The following is a 26,365-nucleotide window of genomic DNA, read 5'->3' as shown; positions in this document are numbered from 1 at the left end:
AGAGCTTGATGTGATAAAGTAAAAATCCCATTTGTTATTTATTGACCTGATATGTTTTTAAGGCCAATTCAATTTAGTCATAAGAAAGACATGTTTGAAAATATTCTTCCTTATGTATTTCAAGTTCCATGTATTCAGGGAGAGTAAAAATATTAAATTTAAGTCAGTAAACAGATTTTTTTTTTTCTCAAAGCTGCTTTGCTGCCTCCATATTGCAGTTTTTCTTTTGAAAGTCTCCATGGATTTGTAGGGCTCTATGGGCTATGTAAAATAAAAAGAGTTGGGATACTTGTGCAGACTCTGTAGATCTCAATATATTTTGCAACAGCATGGCATTTGTCTTCATTGTTTACTGTTATACATACTACTTATTGTGATACTGATAATTTTACTGTTCCTGGTATCAAATTTGTGAGTTATTCTCAATTTTTTAATCAAATTTTAAATTACTGCCTGCTAGTAATGAGTGCTAATTGGTGTTCTAAATATAAAATTGAAAAAGTATTCCAATTTGTTGCATTTTCCTTTCTTCTTTTAGTTTGTTGTGTGGCTGTGAGGAACTGCTTAGAATGCCGGCAAAGGCAAAGAGAGAGAGTAAACAAGACGTCATTAATTGGCGGTAAAACGCAAGATGCTCTTCAGGGTGTAACAGCATCAGCAGCAACCAAGGTAACTGATCATTAAGTAACAAACAGCAATGATGACAAGCCTGAAACACTGGGTTTTTTTTAGGATCAGAAAATAATTGTAACTGCCTTCTCAAATATTTGGCAAAAGCTTAGGTTTTTCCTGTTAGCTGGTTTATGGTAAATGTGTGTGAGGAGGCTTATTTGAAAGATGCAAACCTTGATGCAGGAGTATGACTGTAGCAATTCTAACCAGCTTCTACACTCATGCTTGGCCTGCTTGAAAGAGCAAGTTCCCTTACTCAGCTCTGTCATATATACCTGCATAGATTTTTTCTATTCCATCAGGGTACTCTCTACTTTTGATGAAATCCTGCAATTGCATCTCTGTTGGTGAAATATCTGAGTTCCAATAGCTTCAACAGACCTTTGAATCCATATTAGGCATCAGTACACTATCTGCTTTTAGAAGTGAATTTTATTGTATATTCAGTTACCACTTTGCTTTTTCATCCTTCTTTTTTTTTTTTTTAACTTGTTTACAGCTTTAAGACTTTGGGGATACAGAAATTAAAATCTGAAATAATTTGGTAGAGCCCATGACTAAAATGCAAGACATTGCATGATGTAAAGGATCCCTTCTTTCTTGTTATTATATTTTCATTACTAAATCAGGGTTTTTTTCTTCTCTAAAACTTTTTCAAATAGCCTTTACAAAGTTAGCTCCTTTCATAATTTCATTTCATAAAATTTCACAAAGACATTACCTTTTTCAATATTGTCACTTTCAATGCAAGGAAAATCCCTTTAAGGAGACTTTCAGGTATTCAGGCCTCACATTTAATACATTTTAATTTTTAAAGGAAGCATGCTATTCTATCTTTTTTGAATATTAGCAGTTTTATTATCAATAACCTGTAATAAGTCTCAGTAAAATTAACATTTTTTTTTTTTCTGTTCAGCATTTTCAAACATAACAGGCATATTAGAAATAATTTTTTATTCTGTTATGACTCAACTGTAATCTGAAACAAACTTCTGTGTGAAAATTATTATCTTAACTCTGTCTAGAGATACAGTTGTTCCAAGCTACTGGAAATATGTAAGAATTTAAATGAAGACAATAAGACAATAATTCAAAGCATCACATTATTTCTAGAGCCCTTATCTGAGTATTATGTGGAATATCATCTAAGATTGATGTAATAGCTAAAAAATTATGTCAAATTAAGATTCTAACAGAAATGCTTTGATATTTTGAGGGGACCAAAAAATCTCACTACTTTTTATTTTTAGACTCCCCTTGAAAATGTCCCTGGAAATCTTTCTCCCATAAAAGACCCTGATAGGCTTCTTCAGGATGTTGATATTAATCGTCTACGAGCAGTTGTTTTCCGTGATGTGGTGAGTAATGTGTTCTGTAATTCTTTCTTCTGCAAAATCATCACTTATGTTTTGAAAGAGATTTTGATTGTACCCGAATTAAAAATATTCTTCATGTGTGGCACTTCCTATATTATCTGCAAACTCTGCTTTTGACATTGTAACTACCGGCCACCTTCTGCACTTAAAAATTATGTTGGTTAAGGTATTTGAGATTTGTAGTTAACTGCGTTTAACACTCAGCCTTAATCTTATACTAGCCAAATAAACACAGCCAAGATAAATCAGTTACAACATATGTTGATTAAAATTGTATTACTGAAGGTGTCAACTATTGGTCCAACCAGGGTAGAAAGAAGACTTAGTATATATGTTACAGAAATGCAGCAAATCATTTTGTAAACACAATTCTCACTTCTGCTGAACACATTTGTGTATGTAAACATATATAAAAATGCTTTTCAGATTTTTCTGCAATGGATTTTAGCACAAAGCTGCACCATAATATATTTTATTTTGAATGTAGTGCAATAGGAATTATTACTGTATACCTGCAAGTACATCATTATGTTTAAATTCTCCAACATGTCTTCAAAGAGGCAATATTCTCTCACCTATTCTTTTCTTAACTAATGGAGAAAAGAATACAAGAAAGCATGTCTCTGGAACTTCTATGAAAGAAATTAGTATGAGAATTTCTAATTATTTTTAAGACTTGCAAAAACATGCGGCCAAGTTAAATAATACCCAGAAAACATGGAAAACAAGCACTGGAACTGTAATAGAAAGTACATACTTGTGAAATTGAGAAAAGATGAAACCAGCAGAGGAGTAGACAGAAACTAAAGTTTTAATTTTATCATGTTAAGTTTTACATGATAATAATAAAAGACATTTAGTTGAATTAGAGCAATTTAATCTCAAACAGGGTAATATCTAAGCCATAGATGGCAGTTTCCCTTGAACAGCCGATTATGTGGGATGAGAAGAAAAGACAGTAAAGTTATAGTGGTCCGTGGTCCTGGCTTTCACTTAAATCAGTCCTGGAAACCTAGGATTCCTGCTGACATCTCCTGTGGAAGGGGAAATCAGAATGTACAAGCTATTTCTGGAAGAAAAACAGGGGTACATTCTCCCTGCTTTTATGTGTTACCAGAAGCTGTTATGCCTGCTTACGCATCCAGCGTCAGCTAGAGAATCATCAGTGAGTTTATATTTCCCTCTCAGCAATTGTACCCCTTACCTCCTTCTGTCAGGGGCTGTCACAATCTCATCCTTGGGGCAGCAGTAGACAGTTGTCCTTGCTGCCAGGAAGCCTTTAAAGCACTCTCAGAGTAGAGTCAGGCCTCTGTTTTGAAAAGTCCATTGACTCCACAGATCCCAAGATTTGAGTAGTTGCCGAATTATCTCCAAAATTTGGTACTTATTATGTGCCCTGTGTGTACCCACTCAGCCTTCTGCATTATCCATTTCCTGCTATGCTGGGAGAAGCAGCATTTCAGAAAGGTATTAACTAGTAAGACTTGTGATGTTTTCATAGAAAAAAATCCATGAAAACATTCAATATTCTAGATGTGATTCTTTTTCCCTTGCACAGGATGACAGTAAGCAAGCTCAGTTCCTAGCTTTGGCTGTGGTTTACTTCATCTCTGTCCTGATGGTCTCCAAGTACCGCGACATCCTGGAACCACAGCGAGAAACTGCGAGGTCTGGGAGCCAGGCAGGTAGAAATATCAGACAAGAAATAAATTCACCAACTAGTACAGGTAAATTTGTTTTCTTCAAGTGTTATGTGATTTTGTTTTGTTGGGTTTTTTTTTAGAACTGTAATTATTTTACTACAAAGTTTTTTTAGTGAGTAGCTTAAGATCCTAATAGCAAATTACCTACTACTTTCTTTCAGTATAAAAATTTGGGCTTTTAAAATACATTGGCATATTTCAGGTATTCTCTGTACTTGCTTATAAGGTATTACTAATTTTCACTTGTATTTTTCTTTAATGTTTTTATTTTTCTTTAACTTGAAAATAATTAAAAAAAAACAGGATTCCTGCTAGAGTTAAAATTGTAAAGTACAAGGTAGTTCACCAAAAATCTTCCTGAATCTGTTATGTGTTAAGAAGAACAGATATGTTTATACCACAAAATGAATAAACAGAGAATACAGCTGCTTGCCCTCATGAGCTCCCTTTGTTTGAGTGAGGAGGTTTGTGAAGTGGTATTAGTGGAGGACTGAGTACTTTCTTGGAGTCCTGTATTGGTACCTGCATTTAAAAGCCTATGATACCAATATAATAAAAAGAAAATATTGCTATTGCCTTCTGTGACTGAACTGTTTGTTATTTGTTTTAGTAGTGGTTTGACTGGCATGCGTTCTTCAGCCCGAAAGGAGGGAGTCTGTTAGGTCTCAGAACCTGTTAGAATTAAGGGATGCCAACCTTACCCCACTCTGTTTCCAATATTTTGCTTCAGTCCAATATTTTTTTTCAGGTCTGATTGGATTGATTTTAACTGTACCTTCTGTGTTAAAAGAGTTGTAAACAGAGCTGCATTTGTCCACAAAATTTTTTGTTTATGTTTTTGTTCTTGTATTGATCTATAACTGCTTTCTTCATTTATGGAGTTGCTAATTTTTATTCTTCATAGAAATTTTCTTCCAATTTGTGTTATATTCACGTTTAGTCATTATTTTGTGATTCATCATGCTGTTTTAATTTGCTAAGTTTATGTAATTTTCTGAAGTCAATGTGCTTGTAGGTTTCCCATTTGAAAAATACTACATAAATGTAGTCAGTTAAAAGAAATCATAATTCTTTTTGCCTTCCTGATTTAATGTTATGGTTCTGAACTAAGAAACTGCTACTTTCATCCATTATTGTCTTGCCTATTTGCTTGTATATATCTATCTATCTATCTATCTGTGTCTTTTTTTCCCTATAAATGTTGCTCTTGAAGTGCCCAAATAATAGGTATGCTGTTTCCTATCTCTTGATATGGAAATTGGATTTTTTTTTTCTTTTAGAAATGCCTTTTTTTTTTTTTTTGCTTATTTTGGTAATACCATATTTGCATGTTTCAATGAGATAGGATATCTGTCATGGATCCACAGTGGACCAGGCCACACATGAATACTAGCTGGCTCACATTTGATTCCATGATTTTCTCCACAGTTGTGGTCATACCATCTATCCCTCACCCAAGTTTGAACCATGGATTCCTTGCCAAGTTAATTCCTGAGCAGAGCTTTGCCCACTCATTTTACAAAGGTAATATTAACATCATCTCCTAACCTGTTTGGGTGTTCTTATTTAATGTAATGCACTTCAAGAACTAAATGTGATGTTACTGTTGATAAATAAGTATACGCCTCAGGTTACATGGAGATCAGACCTGATGATACCTTTAAAATTTTAACTTCCTGCCTACATTTTTCTAAAAAATATCTCTCCCACTTTCACAACAATTTATTATCTTTAATTATTATAAAATAAAATGAAACAATTAAAAAAGCCAAAAAAACAGTCAGGAGAAGGGAATGAATATAGGAAAATTTAAATGCTTTTGGTTTATGGTTATTCTGCTACAATATTAGGCCCATGAAAATAAAATCAGGCCTGTTTTGAAAAAATTGCATACCAAATGAAGTATAAAGTAGTTTTGTAGTATTCCCTTTCCCTGTATCTTTTCCTGTTCTTTTGCCTTCCTTTCTCGCTTTTTTTCTTGCCTCCTGATGGTATGTAAACCTCTGATACTGTATGTGAATTATTTATGCCTGTTACTTAATGTGCTGTGCTGTGTTTCTCTTGAAGGAAACCAATTTTTCTACCAAAGCAACTATTATATGTTTTGGGCCTGATTTGTTTTGTTTTGCTTGTTTGTATGTTTTAATAGATACTCTTTAAGGTAGGAATATGGGTGTTTTTGTCATTTCTTGAAAAAGAGAGGGTTACCTGAATTTAACTTTAGCCAAGTTTACTTGTACATTTCCACAATTATTTGCATGCAATGTGTTGTAAACACAGAATGTAAAATAATTTTTAAAAAATTAATTTGATTAAGATGTCCTTGGTATAATTTTGTAAGATCTCACTGAGTAAAAAGACTGATTTTTAAAAGGCATAAGTTATTTAGAATGCACACAGTTTATAAAGAACAGAATAGTTAGCATCCTACTTCAGTAATAAGGTGACTTATGCTTGTCATATGCTGTTCTTGGAGTATTCTGTTAAAATACTTATTACATCAACTTAGACTATTACTATGTTAATCTGGCATTTCTTGAGTTTTGATGTGTGTATGTATGTATAAATTTGCTCTGTGTATGCAATATTATAAATTACTTTAATTTTTAACTGTGTGTAAGCCAGGGTTTGTGATTTTGATTAATATTATTGTCTGCCATACAAAGAAGAAAATATTTTTTATTTCTTAATATTAATATTATTATCTATTGTATTTGCTTTACTTTGAGTTCAAGTAATATGGTTTTGAAATAGTTTTGAAATAGTTGAATAGAGCTACATTAAAAGTTTGAGCAGGTTAGAAAGTAAAGTGGTTTGGCTTTCGAAATAAATAATTCAGTAAAGGAAATGTTATCTGTGGTTAATTATTTTATTTGTTGATATCATCAGATCCTTAAGGGTTTTTACTGTCTGACATCTCAGTCTCATACTCTTTACAGCTTTACCCATTGGAGGAAAAACAATTCCACTTTTTATATTTTGAACAGAGTTCCTCAGTTTTGAACATCAATAAAAATTAAATGAAAAAAAAATTGCAAATGCTGTCAGTAAAGGCCAGAAGTCAAAACATATTTGTCATTTCAAAAGAATCTTTCATTCCAGTGGGTAAGCCAACTGGGTTTTTTTCAGGGACCTGAGTTGCTTTCAGACTTTGGCAGAAAATTTCATTTTTTAATATGATTTTAAATTTTAAGCTATTTTTACTTAATAAAAAGTGATTTAATGAAGCTTTTAAAATTAACAACACATAATTAAAGCCATGTCCTACTTATTGAAAATTAATAGAAATTTGGTTGTTACCTGGAAGTGAAGACTTATTTTATTCATTCCATATGACACTAGATGGACATAAAGAATTTTTTCTTTGTTTATCAAGTAAGTAGTATCATAATTGTTAGAACTGTACAAGAAAAGAGCTCTTTAATTCAGGAAGAGGAATTGACTCCTTAAAAGAAAACCATTTCTCCATTTTTAGAAGAATCTAATTATCTGACCAGGAAACTTACAGGGAAAGGGTAAGATAGAATTAGGTATATTACCAGTATTTAATATAATTATTTTGTTCTTAGTGAAATTCTTACTTTTTTTTATTTTTTCCATTGTGCGGGGCAATCTTTAGTTAAAATCTACTTCAATCTGTGTGAGACCCTACTTGTCTCAAGTACATTACAGTATGTGATCAGCAAATGCTTCCTATGAGAAACTACAGCTGCTGTCAAGTTTGAGTTACAAGAATTTTAACATCATTTTATTTGATATGAAACTCTTCCATTATCATCATAAAAAATATTTAACTTTGCCTTCTTTACTGATATTACTGGATATAAATAAATGGTAATATTGAAATAAAAGACCTTAAAATATATTTTGCAGGGAAATATATTCTACCCTTACTTAAAATGTTTGTAGAAGGCAAAATAATGTTTCTTTTACTATTATTCAGATATTGCTCATAAGCTAGGTGTTATCTTAGGATGTTTGAAGGAAAAAGGTCACACCCAGAAAGGAAAAACCATTACAGTAGTGTCCATGACTACCATTTAACAATAAAAATATTTATTTCTTTTTAACATTCTATACCTCTGTATTTATTTTTCCTTGTGACCTGATCCACGGGGAGAGGAAAATATATCTGTATCTCTAGATTTACTCTCATCATAAGTTTGTTGTAAGTGCTTATGTTTCTCCTCCTTTTTTCAAATAACTTTAAAGGGTCTTCAGTACTTTTAAATTAGTCAGTGTGTAGTCAGACAAAGCAGGTCTTGCAAAATTAAGAGAAAGTTCTCTCTCTTCAATTTAGGTCACATATAACTTAACACTTTGAAGTAATTCATTACCAGAGTCTCAAGGGAAATGGCAGATTAGAACTTTTCTCTTGAATCTGAAGGTTGTCTGAAAAACACAGTCCTACAAAAGTAAATACTGCAGACTTGCTTGTTCCTGTTCAAAATACCAAAGAATTAATTAAATTTAAAATTAATTATTTTAATTAAATAGGGAGATTTAGTAAAGATGAGAATAACATTAAAAATGATTGTCCAAAACCTCTGTACTGGATTTTCAGGGTTTTGTCTTAAAATCATCAGTCATGCATAGTTCTACTTCTGGAAAATATTAGTAGTGAATCAATATTTCATCTAGTCATCTTCATCTCCCTTAAAAATAGCTGAAGAGAGGTTAGGGCATGTTTAGGGTACAGTTCATCTGACCTGCTTTGAGATCTACTGGTCACTAGAAATGCCAATCTTTCTTCATTCACAGCTGTCACAGCTTATGTGTCTTGGTCAGATCAATCCTGACTCCTGTGACATAGCATAACTGAACTCCAGACACAAACACTGGTTTATGACAAAAGCTGGAATCAAATTCTTTGACGTCAGGCACCGAATCAAATAATGACATTATGTGTCTTAGTAATATCCCCATCAGCATCTATAATTACATATGTGTTCATAGATACAGCTGTGTTAGTCAAGACACCATTAATGTCCATTTACTGGTTAGCAAGAGCTACCCTTTTGAGCTTAGCACAAAATGCCAAAATTTTCGTTTCTGAAATGGGAGCAATTGGAATAGCTTAGAAAATATTGGTTTGTTTTCTGTTGATTTCTCCACTTAGATAAGGATATTTTCCTAAAATTGGTATGAACCAATTTTGTTCTGTGTTATGTGTTATGTCTGGAAGATGTGGAACTAGAGACAAAAAAACTAGGAGCAGCCTTTTCTCTTACCAGGCAGAGGGTGATCAGTACATATTTTGAGAGAGAAACACCTTTCCATCAGAATAAGAGAAGGAATAGAGGAGTGTGGTATATTCTGTTAACAACAGCTAATAAGCCTTACCATGTAAAGCTGAGTAACCTTTTCAAGTTATAGCTACCAATTTCAAGTAGATTTAGCTATAGGGGTCAGGATCACTTGAAATGAGTTCTTCCACTTCTGGTTGCTATTGAAGTAGTCCTTCCTCGAAGGCTTATTGGACTATTTGTTTCAACAGTGTTTCCACATCTCCAACAGTAGAAAATATGAATCTTTTTTTTTTCTTTTTACACTTCAGCCGGCTTCCTGTAAATTACTGAGAACACAGTTAAAATTAACGAAGTAATGAGTAGATATTTTCAGTTCAAAATTGATGTTTCCATTTGCATTATTCGTAAGTGTTTCAGAAATGAAGGTATGGCAACAGTGCAACTTGGCTTATATATATATATTGTGTGAAGCAAATCAGTATATAGGTTATCAGAAACTTCTATCAAAAATTGATTGACTTTTCCACTTGCTTGCTATCATTGCCTGTATTTTTCCCAAAGCACTGTAAATTAATAGAATTCTTAAAGATATGTGGTGCAGATGGACTGGAAGCTATTGATTATTTTTTCTTGACAGAATGAACTATATTAAAATGTTGCAGAAACAGTTTTCTCTTTGAAGACAAGTAAAGTATCCAGTTTTTCAGGTCCCCTAGGTATATAGTACTCTGGGAATTACACTGTTTGTATTTCTAATGTAGTAGCATAGAGATTTCCAGACTATTTTCAAACTATTTTGCATGAGGATAACAGCCTAAGTATACAAAGTGGACTAAAGGACAAATTTCCACTGCCTGTGAAAATATTCTTTGCCTCAGGAAGTCCTGACAAAACTCATGTCTCCATCCCACTCAAAATATAGTTGTATATCTCCTTTCAAGAATGGAGAATGCTATAAGGAGCATGGGTGATAATCATGATTCCCATAAAATTCCAATTATATTGAATTTCTGCCTTCTGCTTAAAATAATCATACTGCTCTTCTGATGAAACATGCTCCTTATTCCAACTGCATCTGAAAAGACATGCATTTGAAGATCATGAGATATAGTAATGAATACATATTAATCTATTATTTATTGCCCTTTACCAGCTACTTAAGGAGATGTTTGCACATGTATTTTATTATTAATTGATCAGTAATTATGTATGCATGAAGCAGTTGTAATAGGAATTATTTTATTTTCATTTGTTTGTACAAATTACAGATGTTATAAAAGTTTTTTTTAAAAACTTTCAGTTTTTTAAAATGTAGTGCTTAAACCAAAATGTTTTAATATGTTTCCTTGTCTAGATGGAACATTCTCTGTGCTCCACTGTTAATTTTTGTTGCTGGATGCTGTAACCAGAGAGATTTTTTAAAATTTTCATTTGTAAGAAATGTCTAATTACAAAACCACCATCTTTCTCAACATACATCAGAAATACAGATATTATCATAAGTACCTCTAAAATAATTTATTTTTTAATTTTTTGGGTTTGAGTTTGCACAATAAAAAATAAATTACTAAAAATATAAACTGAAAAAACTAGGGAAATTCACCTAGGAATAAAAGTATATTACCATATTGTTCCTAATTTCCATTTGGGTTTTGTTTCAAAATGTAAATACCTGGTTTACTCTAAAGCCAACATTTCTCTTACAACTTCTCATTTTCTTATTTTTATTGTATCTTCTTCATATCTTTTAGTTAATATCTTGGTAATGTTTTGGCTTAAGACATTTTGTTTGCCAGCCAGGTAATCAATCAGACTGATGTCTTATCCATCAAACACTGAGTGAAAGACCCTTGAGTAGTAAAGAAGAATTAAGACCTTGATTAAAGACTGCCTAAACAGATCAAGAGGTTGTGTCTGTCATAAATGGCTCTTTCAGTGTCCTTTCTGTGGTCAAGGTAGCTATAGCCTGCTTTAATGACTGCAGGGAAAGAAACAAATGAGACTTATGAGGAATTTGAGCACATAGAAGAAATTTCCAGAGAACAAAAAGAGAAGATGTGCACTTATGCACATCCAGCTGTGAACAGAGGCTGATGATAACTGTTCTCTTCAATCACTTCCTAATCTTGCTTTCCCCACCCTAAGTTTCTCCGGCTCTGTTCCTCTCCCATTTCAGTGCCTCTCTGCTTTTCCTGGTTGACAGCTACATCCCTTCTCCTCACAAATCCACTCTGGCTAAAAGGAAAACTCCCATCCCTCTGTCTTAAATTTCCTGTACTAAAATCTATGCCCTTCCAATTGCCAATCCACCCCAGAGTATTTCCTATCTCACTTTCCTCAGTCCCCTCATTTTCAGCTGGCTTCCTTCTGCCCTCAGGCACACATATCAGAGCCCTGAGGTATCCTACTTGTGGTTTTTCCTTTTGCCAGCCAGAGGCTGCCATGGCATGTGCTCTGCTTCCACCTCTTCGTGTGCACATGTTGCAGCATGCTGTTAGACAGCTGAATCTGCACTGCTGCATTGCTGTCCTTGTGGAAGGAAAGGGACAGTGTTTGGTCTGGCAGGAATTTCAGAAACTTGGATAAATACATTGGCTAAATACAGATGCAGGCTAAATTCAGGCTGAGTTTATCAAATGTTTTTGTAGATAAAAGACTGATAGTGAAAGAATGGAAAATTGTATCCCTAAGCCAGGCTCTTCCCTCACATTTTAATAATAAGATTTAAAAGCAACTTGTTTAAAAATATTTTAGAACAGCAAATGGGTTCTACTCTGAGTGTGGTTCATGTTACTTTGCCTCAGAAATAACAAAACTCCATGAAGTCTTTTAGTGGGACATGACCAAATTTGCCTATTAATGCATAGCTACATGAAGATTAATACCAGCCAAGTTGCCAAAATTCTAGACCATATAGATTCTACATGGTTGGGCCATGATCAAGGTCACTATAAAGGGAATTTTTACTGTGATAAAAACTTAAAACTTTCACAGGGAAATAGAAATGCCAAGAGAAAAGAAGGTCCTGAATAGCAGATAGAGAGCAGCTTGGAAACTTAATGCTTCTTTTAGTGGAATTCTTACTGTTGTGCCTTAACCTCCAGGGACATTTCTATTGCAAGCTCATTCTTGCTTACTTCTCTCAATGTACCTTATTACTCTTTGGTTCTGTTCCCATATTTAGTTTCTCATCTCAGTTTAATCATGCTGCTTCTTACACATGAAAATAAGTTGAGTGATGTTGCAAGGAAGAATTTTTCCACTCTGTCTTTATGGCCTTGAGTTTAGGAATTGATTAGTTGACTCTTCCACCTACAGAGGAAGCTGTACTATCACTGCCTTCTTGGAATGAAAGCATTTTCAGCTTGTAGGGTGCTGTTTCTGGAAGTTTGTAGAAAACTTCCAAGGGTTTATAAAAGGCAACTATTAAGGTTATCACCAGCGCTTTAAGATATGCAGAAAATAACTCATAAATTTTTTCAATGCAAATGCAGAAAAAGGTGGTAGCAAGTCCTGTATCAATATTGACCAAACCCTTCCACTGCCAAATGTTTCTCTATTGTTTGCAGCAGAAATTTGACAATTATTTGGGATAGTATTGCTTCCTAATATTTTTTCAGCCATATTGTAAGCAACTAAAAAAATCATTTTCATTCATCTTACTTTTGAAAAATGTCAGCACATTTTTATCTAGTAGGAAGGTTTAACGCTATGAAAGAGACAAGAAGATCACAGGAAAATACACTTCATTTTTTCCATCTTTTAAAAGTAAATATTAAAAGTATGATTTGTATCATCATTTTTTTATAATGACAAAACTGTGTGTATTTACCTTACATATGAAACAGCTCATTATTAGGTTAATAAATAAGGGGAGTGTGGGTTGTATTTTTTAGCCATATGGAGGCAGCGCAAGAGCTATTTAGGTAACTCAGTAGGTTAAAACAATTACAATACACTTCATAAATCACAAGCAAACAAGATATTTTAGGGAAGGAGCGTGACGGATGAGGTCACCAGATCTACAATATGTCATTTAGTTAACTTAGGCCCATATTTTTCCCATAATGTAGTAGATGAACTCATTAGTTAGAATGAAAAACAGTAAGAAGGAGGCATCTGGCTTCCAACTGCCTGTTTCTGACAGGGTTAAGATCACTAGATCTAGTAATGATTCTGCTTTGTCTACTGAAATGGCCTTGTGCTGCAGAAAACTGATGAGGTTTGCTGAAAATTTAGTGTCTTACTGTCACAGTGTTAGAACATGGAGAGATGGAATCAGTCGTGGCTTTGCTTCTGTTCATGTTTACCATTTTGCTAAGTTGCTTTAAATATTTAGGATTTTTATAAAATAATAGGTGTTTCTGGTTTAAGATTTTTCTAAATCACTTTATGAATCAGTACTTCTTTCTGCATTCAGAAGGCAACAGAAGTGCTAAGACATGGTGTAAAAAATATGGAACAGAACTTAAACATATCCAGTTTTATAACTAAAACTGGTTGGGTTTTGTGACCTATGCTAAGAAGTTTACCATTCACCTAAAGTAATACTAGTAATAATAATAATAATGCTGATCAAGAAGGTCTTATAATACATCTTTTCACACATATTTGTGTGGATTTCACACATCCTAATTTGCTAGGATTCTTACCTGAAAAGTAGTTAAGAAGTCTTATCAGTTCTTAATTTATTTTTTGTTAAGGCACAAAATGTAAATTGAACCTTTTAAACCCTTATTTATTTAGGTTGTGTGATGTTTTAAAAATAAGAGTTAATGCACTCCACCTAGTAGTTTCTAGATATTGTTATTCATAATGATAAATCAGACTGAGCTGAATTGGCTTAGTGTAGCATATTTGTATTAGGTATTGAAGATACACACAGCAAAAAAAGTAAAGATAAAAATCTGATTTTTATGTAATTCAAGTATCCATACAATTGCCTGAATTTAGAATAACTTCCTTTGATATTTTTGCCCTAAATCCTTTCAATTAGTGTTATGTACTTTATAGTGTGTCATACTGAAATTTTATGTCCACAAATACAATTTTGCTTCCATTTTTAGCATCAAATGACGCAGGCCTCCCATCATTTTATTTTCATTTGGGAACAAAGGTTTACAAGTCACCTGCTGACTTGCAAGTATTAATTAAGTACAGTCCTATTTATAGCATCTCAAGATTAGTCCTGTTTTTTTTTTTTTAACTTGCTGTGCTGATTGGAAAGCTTCTCCATAACCTTAATTATATATTGATGACTGTCACTTGCCAAATTAAAAATTATTCTTGGTGAGTTTGCACTGGTTTTCACCTGCCAACCCTGCAATCATTTTTTTTCTTTTTCTTTTTTTTTTTTAATTTTCATCTACAGCTTGTGATAACTGTTGTATAACTTCTCAGTATTAGTTTGGCCAAAATATGTCAGCCAAATTCTGTTCTGCAACAGCAGATTGCTAAGTACCTCCATAGTGGCACTTCCACATTTCTCAAATATGAAGGCGTACCTGTATTCCATAATGAATGCTTCCAGAGCCTCCTCTAATGCTGTTAATGCGTAGCTGTTGCAAAATATTCAAAAAAGTTTGGAGCTACATTTGCCTTTTCTGTGAGATTATTGTATTGACAACTAAATAATTACCCACTAATAGATGTATACAAATCCTTCTTTTCAGTCATTTACCAAAGATGAATTCCAGTTATAATGGGAAGCTCTGTGATGTTCACTAGATACAAAGCTTTTCACTATTAAATGTAATTTGCAGTTCTGCCATAATGTCTTCTTACAATCGTGCTTCTGTGACCATCAGTTGTACCTTGCAATTTTGTCATCAGCAAATTTAGCCACAATGTTTTTACCTGAAACCTTTATTCAAAATATTTAAACAAAATAGCTCCCATGGTAGTTTTTATCAGTGCTATGGGCTTTTCTTTTGAAAGTAATGGATGGCTCCTTCTTAGCCAGTTTCTTTTCCCACATTCTAATTATTTCCAGGGTCTCATGACTAAATTACAACGTGTTGTGACAGCCCCAGCTTTACTGAATTTACTATATTGATCCCTACTTTCTCTGAACAATAAGTATTAAAAAAGCTCATTTTTGAAAGGCATTTTTTAAATTTGTCTCACTGCATTCCATTACTATTCTTTACTCCAAAATAAATCCTGAAATCCTGCTTTTTGTTAAAGGTTTGCAGTTGTCCTGATAATTTTTTCCCTATCTCTTAAAAAGAGAAATCTTGTATGGTTTTCTTCAGTCATGTGCTTGGCAAAAGTGCCTACTACTAGACCAGTAATATCATGGATATTTCTTTCAAAATTGGCTGAGTCAGTTACAACAGATTTTAATGTGTTAAAAATTAGTCTTCTGGTTTACTCAAGGTAGTTGGCTCTCCACAACTGTATTTCTACCAGGTTTTCTGTTCGGCATTTAATGGAAATTGAGGTTGGATGTAACCTAACTTCACCATGTAGTGGACCATAGTCTCTTTTCAGTGCCCTCCTTTAATTTGCATAATAATGGAGCCTTATGCCATTTTATTCACCATACATTTCATGGGCAACAACCTGCTTTACTGGCTGTCCAGTACTAATCTTCCCTTCAGTTGAGAAGTGTTATCTTTGTATGGATGGAGTTTAAAGAGACAAGCAGAAAATTCATTAGCATCATTCTGTGGATCAGATGTCTCTCTGTGCCAAATATAGGCAGTACTAAGTAGATACGGATCTTTTTGCTTCCTGACCTGGCAGATGCTAAATGCATTTGATGCAGCTCATAAATCCAGTTTCTACTTCCTGCTTCACAAAGAAGAGCTCATATCTATTTGATAAGATGCATTTAAGGCACTTAAGAGAAAAAGAAGGAAGTGGCTTCAGTGTTTATGGCTGTTAAAAGAAGAAAACAAAGCTCCTTTATAATGGGTGATTCTGCTTCATCTTTTTAAAAGCCTCTTCTGTTCTTTCTTATTACTTGTACATATGAAGATGTTTACATGACCATTAGTTCAAACACAAAAGTAGTCTCTTACAGATTTTTTTTATTTATACATGTATGCACTCGCACTTATGCTCGTATGCTAAATAGGTATTTTTTACCTGACTGTAACAAAAAATTGATAGTGAGATATGAGATTGTTATTGAAGTTACATTTTTGATGCACATTTTTTGGTAAAAGAGCTTCATTTAAATACGCCATAAAATATTACCCATAATAGCTAAAGCACTGTATCAGAGCCATTAAGAAAGTGTTCTTATTTCATACATACGACAGCTAAATTTTGTAATCAGGATAAGTAATTTAATGAAAATGTAGTTTTAAAATAAACTAGGAAAACATTTTGTCAATAAAAATAGCCCAATTTGTCCTTCTCTAACCAAAATCAGGAAACGAGTTACTCACAACTCTAGCTGACTTTTGTCTAAGCATAGCAAATTATTCTTATTTAATAAAGATTTTGTGTCTGTTTCACTGAAGTAATTAATAGAGGTATGGTCTTCTCGGTTACAAGATGCTGTAGAATCCTTTTCAATCTGGAAATGTTCCAAAGTCAACAGATTTCACTTGCCTTTCTCTATGAAGCTGTATTTATTTTGTTCATTATTGTTCCTTTTACCTTTTGTGGGAAAAGAAGAGGAATCTAAAAAATCAATAATAACTTTTGTTGTTTTCCTTCATGTATAAATTAATCCATATTCAGTGCAATGATATCTGTGTAGCAATGTGTTTAATACATATTTTAAACAAAACACAAAGCAAAAAGTGGTCTAGCAGTTTTCTTTTGAATGCCAACTTAGTATTTGATGACAGCAATATAAAAGTAAATTTTACAGTAATCCAAAAGCATAAATGATTGCAATTTTCCTTTCTAGTAAGCTCAAGGACCATACAGTTCTGCAGTTGATAGCTTATAATTTTTAGTGTTGTTTTTGCTGGCAGTATTTTGCTGTTTGATTACTGTGTGAGTAGTGGCCTGTAGTTTCTAAATGTCACTGAGTTTGTATAATGTGATTTTGGGCTTCCTCTTCCAAGTCTGTCTATATGCCAAACAGCTGCTGGAGGTAAAATGTTTTGTATGTATAATGAGTTTTTAAGGTTTAAAATACCATTATTTGTGGCCTAACACGTTTCTGTCATATAAAACCTTATGATCATATTTTATGGGAAAATATCAAACTAAATTTTGTTCATAATCTCTATTTCGCTGCAGAGACACCAACTGTGTTTCCAGAAAATATCAAAGACAAAGAAACACCAACACCGGTTGAAGATATTCAGCTGGAAAGTTCTATTCCTCATACAGATTCTGGGATTGGAGATGAACAGATGCCCAATATTTTGAATGGGACAGACTTGGAGACCAGCACAGGTCCTGATGCTATGAGTGAGCTGTTGTCTACTTTGTCTTCAGAAGTGAAGAAATCTCAGGAGAGCTTAACAGAAAGCCCCAGTGAGATTCTGAAACCTGCATCATCAATATCCAGTATCAGCCAAAGTAAAGGAATCAATGTCAAAGAAATACTCAAAAGTCTTGTGGCAGCCCCTGTTGAAATTGCAGAATGTGGCCCAGATCCGATCCCTTACCCAGACCCTGCACTGAAGAGAGAAGCTCAGGCTATACTTCCCATGCAGTTTCACTCATTTGACAGGTATATGGTTGGGCTCATTGTTTTATATTGATGTAATTCAGAAGTTTGAAGGGCTTTTATTTCTTCAAGAAGGTTATTCTACTATTGGTTGGTATTATATTAAAAACAACAGGACTATGTCTCCCTTTCTGCATTACCAACAGACCACACAGTATAGACAAAAGTAATTCACCTTGTTCTTCTCTGTTAGCAGTGAATAAAACTCTATTAAGTACTTGGAAAACATGCCTCTTGCAAAGAAATATATGTGCAATAAAATCTTTTTTTTTCTTTAAGACGCTATTTTAGTGAGGAGGAGGAGGAGGGGCAATATCTGCTGATACAGAACAGATTGCACAGAAATTCAGTAGAATATTCTTTCAAAGGCTTAAATCTTAATTGGATCCATCATTGAACTGTTTTCTGGTACTGAAATGCTTTGACCATGGCAAATTGTTTGCTTGGTCATGGTGGAAACCAGTTTCCTTTTAGGTCTTTAAACAACAGAAGCTGTTAAAGTTCAGAAGTTAGTGCTTAAAACTAAATTCACAAACGTTTCCACAAAGAGTCCTTTGTTGTTATTGTTTTTTCTTGGGCTGTATCTTCCTGTTTTCTCATTAATATACTTGCCTTTAAATGTCCAGTCCCTCTCAATTATCCTGAACATAGAGATTGTGCTCTTGTGGAATTCTCAGCATCCTTCCAGAAGTGTAGTCCCATCTATTTTGAGTTGAGACCTAAGTCTTGTGAGTGTTTATGTGGTTGCATTTTAGATCGATTCAGTTTCTTCATAAAAATATTTTTAAAATGTTAAAAATTGAATCAAGGCTTAAAGACAATTTAAGACATGTCTTGAAAACTTAAAAGTATATAAGTTTATCAGGCAGGTACAGGTAAATTTCAGGCAAGTAAAACACTGAAGGAAATAAAAAAAATAAGGCAGAAAAGAGTTATATTGTGATTTATGAGGAAAAAATCATATGTTTACAGAAAAGTTGCAAAATATAATAAATATCTTCACTAAGTCTTAAGAAAGATAATATTCAGTGTTTTCAACATAACATAAACAGCAAAGTGCAAGAAGATATGTCAGAATTTTAGAAAAAAGTGAAGTACTTTTCCATTATAAGGTCCATAAAAAAATCTGATGTCTTGTCTCTATATATAAATACTGATTTTCTGAAATAATTTGATTAACAATCAGTTAATGTCTGTTGTAAGAAAGATGATTTTATCAAGACAGGAAAAGTGAAATATTCTTTAGAAGCAATGAATATATCCCTTTCTAACATTTTAGGTCTTAAATAATATTTTAGGTCATAACACTTGTCTAGAGAAAGCTCATTTAAGAGCTTTTTCATTAAGACCTTTTTTTTTAGTTCATCAATCTGCATATTTTTTTTAGATTGATTTCAATATGAAGTGAAAAATATTTTTTTCTTCCTATATTGTTAAGTTTTTTTCCTTTTCCTCTCTGAGGAACCACCATATTCCAGAATTCATGCTTGTACATTAAGCACTATAAAACATCATGCTACATGTAGAAATAACCACACCTTAACTGTAAACAGAAAAAATGTTACTTTATCTGAATTTCTACCTGGGTTAATAAGAAAAATATTTCATTCAGAGAGCAGTGGTTGATTCACAAAATGCAAGACACCTAAATGAAAAAGCAGCATATCATCTTATGAGATGTTTTTGTCATTGTTAGGGGGAACTTGACATAAAGGTGATTGAAGACATGAATTTTAGTGTGCATTTTTAAATTATAGCTCTATAAGAAAGCATTTAAAACTCCAAGGGCCTGCAGTCGGTTGGCCGTAACCTTTATTTAATGCAAGTGCCTCCATTTAATTGTTCTTGCAACAATGTGACTGCTTGTACCTTTTGAACATCATTAGTAGTAGTAGATAATATAGAATTATGGAATTATTAAGAGGTGCCTCGTGTCTAGAGCTTATAAGTTTTGATAGATATTTTGTACTTAATAAGTTTAGCAGCTAATGAGTTTAGTGGTTTGTTTTTTCCCTGACCTGTTACCCTGCCAACCAAATTTGATGATTTCCTGTAAAAAGTGCACCGCCATGTTGTATCTTGGTAGCGTCCATTGTACATTCATCCTTTGGAATCATTCACTTCTTCAGAGGAAAAAAAAAAGTGTTAATGGGTGAAGTTTAGGCAAAAGAATTCACTTTTACATCATTTTTTGTGGGTTTTTTTGTCTTAAATAAATGACCCTGCTGTCTGATTTTGATGAGTGAGGTAGATGATGATTTTTAGTATAACCAACAATTATGAAGGGAAAAATGACAAGTTCAGGAAAGTCCAGCAGATTGGGAAGTGTTACATTCTTTTATCTAACTAAACAAATATTTTTGAACTGTGACCGTCTTGATAAAAATGCAAATGTTCTTAGCCCATCAACTTAGACCTCAACTGACTAGTTCTACTCCATGGCTGCGTTATTGAATGATGCCCATTGTTCAAGCAGGTATTTCCTCTGTGCAGATTTTTCATATTGCCAGAGTACTTACTTGACCATTGTGACAATCTTTGGAGGCAAATATGGATGGCAATGGAAATTATGAATGTGGAGCAGATTCAGATCCTGACCCTGTAACTTTTCATTGGGGATAAAACAAGGGTTAGGGGGAAAAAACTTTGAATAGTATATTGAAGTAATAACTGAACAAATTTAAGTATTAATTGACAAAGCAGCATGAATTTTACCTAGTGGTGATTTCTGAACATTTTATTTCCTGTAGTATCCCAATAACTATTGAAAAACTGAAAAGAAATTACAGTAGGATTGTCCTTACATACTTGCTCATGTAAATGAAATTGTGTTTACAAATATAAAATAACAATAAAATAAGATAAAATGTTTGGGTGGTTTTTTTAAGCTAAAACTATGCCTGTAAACCCTATTTCTGTAGGATCTTGTGTTGCTGTAGTTTATGCAGCTTTTGGTACTTCACTGAGAAGTGTGTCTATTGGTCATCTTTATTGTCCCTGGGGAGAACCATGAGCAATGGAGTGTATTGTTTTGTCAGGTTCTATTTGTTTCAGGTTTTATAAAACAAGCACAGTGATTCCATATTTATAACCAAATCTAGGTTAGAAGAATGTGTTTTTCACATTAATCTGAAGATATTCTTAGTCCTCCTGAAGCAATTTTTTTTTTGGTTGGTCTTTATTTTTTTTGCATTTGGATGTCTGAGTGCCTAGCAAAATAATAGTTGAGGTAATTTTCTTTAATTATGACCATGGATGAAGGTAAACACCACATAAAGTAAACTGTAAATAGAATTGAAATTGAGAACTATATTTTAGCATTTAATATGATGTGTTTTACTTTGCATGTTCTTTTAATTGTACGTTGATAATGTGTCCGTAAGAGTAATTTTGTATGAGGTTACTGCATATTCTCCCGTGGAATTTGCGCAGTCGTAAATGAAACATAAAAGCAGAAAAAGTGCCCAGCATGTTTTATCAAATGGGAGCTGTGTGTAGCTAATGTATGCAGCAGTTCAAGTGCTATCAAATGTAAATGATGAGGTGATATTGATGAAAGGAGGGGATTGAGGTCTCGGGGGGCGCTGATGACGGATTGAACAGAAGCGGCCTTGCGCCGCACGTAACTCAAGTCTGTCGTCTTCACCACTCAAAGCCGTAATGGGACGTGGCAGTCTGAAATGAGTTGCCACGGCAAAGAGTATTATTTTTGAAATGCTTTCACACAAATCACTAGGCCCTGCATACAACTTAGTTTCATGCTTTAATGTCATCAGGAGGCACAAATTGGTGTGTCTAATTGTTTGCCACCTGCCAGCAAAATGAGCTGCCAGGCAGCCAGACGGGTTTGATTGTCTGTCAGCTCTTCAATAGATTGAGAGTGACAACATCAAAAATTTCACTTCAAACTCTGAAGCTTTGAGCAGCTTTTCAGAGACCTCTTCCCCACAAGTGCTTCTGGACAACTGCATTTTTCAATTAGTTTTCAATATATTGCTGCCTTCTGCCTCATCTGTCTTAAGGTAGCTGTAATTACATTATGAGCTATATAAACAGATTTCTGGGACACTAGAGCCTGGATCCTCAAAGTTATGACATGTCTTTTAACGTCAGACTGAATTTCTTGAAAATGGCATCCAGGTTGACATTTTTAGAAGCAAACACAAAGGGTGATTTCACCTAGATTTGTCACTAATGGAGTATAACTCACCAATAATTCCTTTTTGCCTTCTTATCTTCTGTCTGACAAAATTCAGTCCCTTTTATTGATTTTTAGGGTTTGGGGATTTCTTGTTTCTTTTTTTTTGGTCAATTTGCATTGGTCCCACTAGATGCAACCTAGATCATTATGGTTTTTGAATTTGTTTGTGATTCTACTCAGTATTGCATTTTGAAGCTTACACTTCACTCTCTACTTTTTTCTAGTAGAAATTTCTCACATGGGTGCTATTATTGAAGTTGAGAGGCTTGTGGCTTTGTCTCTCATTTATTATTTTTTAAAACTGAGGCAATTTACATATATTTCCTGGTTTTAGAATTATTTCAATGAGAAGAATGCTTGTATAAGCAGAAAATCTTGAGTTCCTAGAAATACAAAGGTCAGGGGTTTTTTGCTGCTGTTAAAGATGTGATTCCCTTTTAATCCATTATAATTTCACAAATTGGAAAATTATGTGTTTTCTTAGTTTACATACTTGGTAAAATCTTTAGGAACATATTTGAGAATATTTTGGAGAACACATCTTTGAAGTACTTTAGTTTTTATTTTTGCAGGTTTTTTTTGTTTATTTCCCTGACAGAAGGACCTTGGGGTCAGTTCTAGAAAAGGTGGACAACTTGTGAGATCCAGTCAGGTCTCATACATGTCCTTCCCATTAATACAGAGACAGGTGGTCTTCAAAAATATGAATAATTTTATGTAGGTATGCTACATTTAGAAGGATTCTAGAATACAGTGGTGGGGTGGGTTTTTCTCTTTTTTTCCTTTTTTTAAATGTTATAATTAACTGATAGAATGGGAAAAGATAACTGTGAGAGAAGATGCACTGAAGGTTCAAATAGAGAGGTGTAATGTCTATCTGTTGTATGATGTCCCACCTTTGGGAGATCATTAGTATGCAGTGGTCTACTAAGTCATTTAAATAGGAGGCCATATTCCTGTTAGTCATTAGAGTCTCCAAATGATGATTGCTGAAAAATGGATTTGATTTTCCTGAAATCTTATTAAAAATTTGTCATGGATAAATACCTTTTAGTCTTCTTCCAACAAAAATGGTTACTTTTTAAAGTTAATTACAAATAATTGAAGAAAAATAGAGCAGCTTTCCCATGAATCAAGAAGGGACAGGTACAGGTGCTGTCTGTTCTTAGGCACTGCATTCCCCATTACTTTGGGTGTCACAATAGTGTGTGAACAGATGAATGAAAAACCTAATCAGTAGTGTGGGAATTAAAGGACTCATCTGGTTCCAGTTCACTCAAGGTAATTTTCATTATCTTTGTGCAATGGAGACTGGTCCAAATAAAATATTTGACAGCTTCTCTAGAATATATTTTTCCAAGGTAGCAGTAAAAATACACTCCAGAGAATGAGGTAGGGTTTCAGATCCTGTTAGGGAAGAGGGCTGAAGTTGCATTGTCTGTGTTCCTAGAGAGTGCCTTAGTCACTCATTTAGTAAATATAATAAAAGAGAAAGGGAAATCTTATTGCCACATCAGCTGTTTGTTTAGGAAAAAAAGTCATCCTAAATTTATGAATAGGTTCAAGTCAACCAAAATTTGGTATATTAACCCTCAATTTATTTTCACCGAGTTGTATTCATATTTCCCATATCTATCATGTAGCAATCTATACACAGGTAGCTCTTTCAAAACACTTCTTATCACCTGTGTACTGTGAGCCTTTTCATATTCATATGCATGGAACTGTAGGTATATCTGCCCTGAAGTTGATGAGGAGAAACCAGCATCTCCCTACTCTCTGATAAAATTCACTGGCTATATAGATGAAAATTGAACTGCATTTTTGTCTTGCTGTTTATGCCTATCTGCCTTCTTTTGCAGGACTGATTGTAGCTTTTTAGCCTTTCTTTTTTTTTTCCCCTTTTTTTCACTATTTATACAGGATTCGGTTCCTCACTCATATTCATTTATACCTCATATTGACTGTTTCTTTGAGGTTTTTTTCTGTATTTGATGATGTTCCTGACATTTAATACATACCATGTTCACTTAGATTTTATTCACTTGCTTCAAACTTATTAAACTTCCAGTATTTCCCATTTCTCTGTTTAGCCAAGACCATTAATCTTTCCTGATAATTAGGTTTTTTTATCTTTTAGTGTTTTCCTTGTTTCCTGTCAGTATTTTAGATCACTTTAGATGCTTCAAGTAATTTATCCTGGATGCAAAGGATGGAATTTCTTTGTGAATAAATACTTACTCCGCTGCTTGATCCAAGACTAAGAATCAATGATCTTAATGGCATGGTCCTAAAACCTCACCTGAGATTATTTACTTTCTTCTAGTTAGAAACAAGCAATTTTTGTTTAATAGATTAGGATCATTTCATGTACTTGGAGATTTGGAAGTTTTGGTGCATGTGTGGAATCAAATGATTGAAATAATCCATAATACAGGGATATTCAGCACTAATATTTCATTTGCATCAGTCCCAACAATTCCATCCTTCTGTGAACCTTCCATATGTCTTCTAAAATTCATGTGTAAACCTCACAATTTTTTAATCCCTTTTTTTTCTCCATGGCTCTTTACTCTGAGTTAAACCTTTCCTTCTTGGTATCAGATGTATCCTATCTTAATGCAGTCAGCCTAATTGACGTTTTTTTTTAAGTAGGATTCAGAATGCATTGTTAGTACATAGTAACATTGCAGGCTCAGATCAGAGTCTGGGGGTGAAATTGGAAATAACAGAGTGTAAACAACAATATAAATGTTTCATAGAGGACTAGATAAGTACAGAGATATGGCCAATATAAATATATTTTAGAGAAGGAATATTAAGCTTTCTTTTCAGAGATTAAGTTAATCTAGCTGTAGGAACAAGGTAGCGTGTAATATAGCAGACAAATTGCCACCCACTTTCTAATGTGATTTCTTCTGAAACCTATGAAGTTTCTGTTTGACACAGCAATTCTATGAAAAACTTGCCTGAAGTCTGTGCTGCCTTTTGAAGAATACTTGAAAAATCCTCCTGCTTTCTGCTACTGTGGGGGAGGAGAGGAGGAGCAAGAATATTAATTCAGCCTTAAGAGGTTTCACATATCCCACAGGAGAGTAAAGTGATTCTAATTTAATTGCTGCTGCTCAGATAGGTAGCTCAAGACATCCACTATTGAAGGCTTATCTCTGACCTTTACGTTGACCACAGTGATTAAGTTGGAAAGCCTTTAAATTTTGAAATGGAGAAGAGATACAGAATGTGAATTGCAGAGAAAGAGAAAATATAGAGCTGCATAATTCGTGTGTCACCAGCACTGTGTAGCTCAATATTTAAGTAAAGTCAATTTGAGAAAGCGGTGGGTTTTTTTTAATTTCCATTTTCTCTTTTTGCATTTCAATGCATTTATGGTATTATTTTCTATCTAGTTATTTCATGCAAATTTCGAAACCCCAGAAGAATCCTGTAGCTATTTGCTGAGGTTATTTAATGAACCAGTAATGCATAAGTAGTATGTGGGCTGAATCAACAACACTCATCTTAAGCATGATATGAATTATGATGACATCAGGCTCAGGTTTAAAATTGGTAAAGGACACTCAGAGTACAGAAACAGTGATTAGGAGCCACAGGTATATTTAGGATTGAAAACCACCCAAGGAACACAGAAATAAAAATCAGTTGCTACAGACAATTACTACTAAGTCTTTGCTGACTACATAATTGGGAATCATTTGAGACCACGATGATGTGATTCAGACAACTGTGGGCCAGTTTGGAATATTTAGAGAGTCTGAAATATGTCTTAAAAAGCAAAGCCTAAAATGAAATACAGAAGTGCATATAATCTTTTTTTCTAGTCCGTAAATTTCTGTTCCTTCATGAAAGAAAAACCTGAGTGCCTGACAGATACATGTAAAGCATCTATCACAGTAAATTCATTCCTGAAATCTTATGATGCTCAAGTATAATACTTCTTTCATAAGTCTGGTTGTTTTTTTTTTAATTTGCCTGTATATGCTGTTGGAGTGGTTAGATTGATTAAAAGAATAGTTTATTTACTTGAAGGGCAGTCATTCTCTTTCACCTTTCTTGTTCTGCTGTCCCTCTTATTGTTTTGCACATTTTTGACCATTCTATTGTGTTGTTCATACAGTTTTTCTGTCTGCTTCATCTAAACGTCATTCTGTATTCACTCACTGTATTTTGTTTTATCAGTAAGAATGAGACATTTTGACAAGGTCGCCATGTATGGCATGTCAGAAAGCTGCATTTTCTTTCAGTCTGGGGTGATGTCATCTCACTGATTTTCCCTGTTCTTATGGTAGAGAGGTTTCTATTGATATTTCTTGATAATTTGTTATTTAATGGAACCTGACCTATCCAAATGTGGTGATTTAGATACACAAAACAATGCCAACTATGGATAGAGCATTATATCTGTGGGATATGGGAAGGATTGTCCTTGCTACAGAAACTGTATTTCAGTTCTAAACTACACATATTATGGGTCCCTTCCAAATCAAACTGATCCTATTACATCT

At 33.7% G+C, this 26,365-nt stretch overlaps 1 protein-coding gene across 7 annotated transcripts in view; it reads left to right on the top strand.

Annotated features, from left to right (window-relative positions):
* Positions 1-26,365, top strand: part of NBEA (neurobeachin) — a 459,156-nt gene that overhangs the window by 158,476 nt on the left and 274,315 nt on the right. For 5 of the 7 annotated variants that reach the window (XM_077173791.1, XM_077173789.1, XM_077173788.1 and 2 more), the window contains 5 exons: positions 539-669; positions 1,923-2,030; positions 3,607-3,775; positions 5,180-5,275; positions 17,206-17,644. In XM_077173791.1, coding sequence (XP_077029906.1) covers positions 539-669; positions 1,923-2,030; positions 3,607-3,775; positions 5,180-5,275; positions 17,206-17,644 — 943 coding nt within the window. The remainder of the gene's footprint in view (positions 1-538; positions 670-1,922; positions 2,031-3,606; positions 3,776-5,179; positions 5,276-17,205; positions 17,645-26,365) is intronic. The other 2 variants (XM_077173793.1, XM_077173792.1) reach the window with 1 other exon arrangement.

The sequence above is a fragment of the Agelaius phoeniceus genome, chromosome 2, assembly GCF_051311805.1.
Source record: "Agelaius phoeniceus isolate bAgePho1 chromosome 2, bAgePho1.hap1, whole genome shotgun sequence".
NCBI classification, from domain to species: Eukaryota; Metazoa; Chordata; class Aves; order Passeriformes; family Icteridae; genus Agelaius; species Agelaius phoeniceus.
This window is presented reverse-complemented; position numbering and strand designations above follow the sequence as displayed.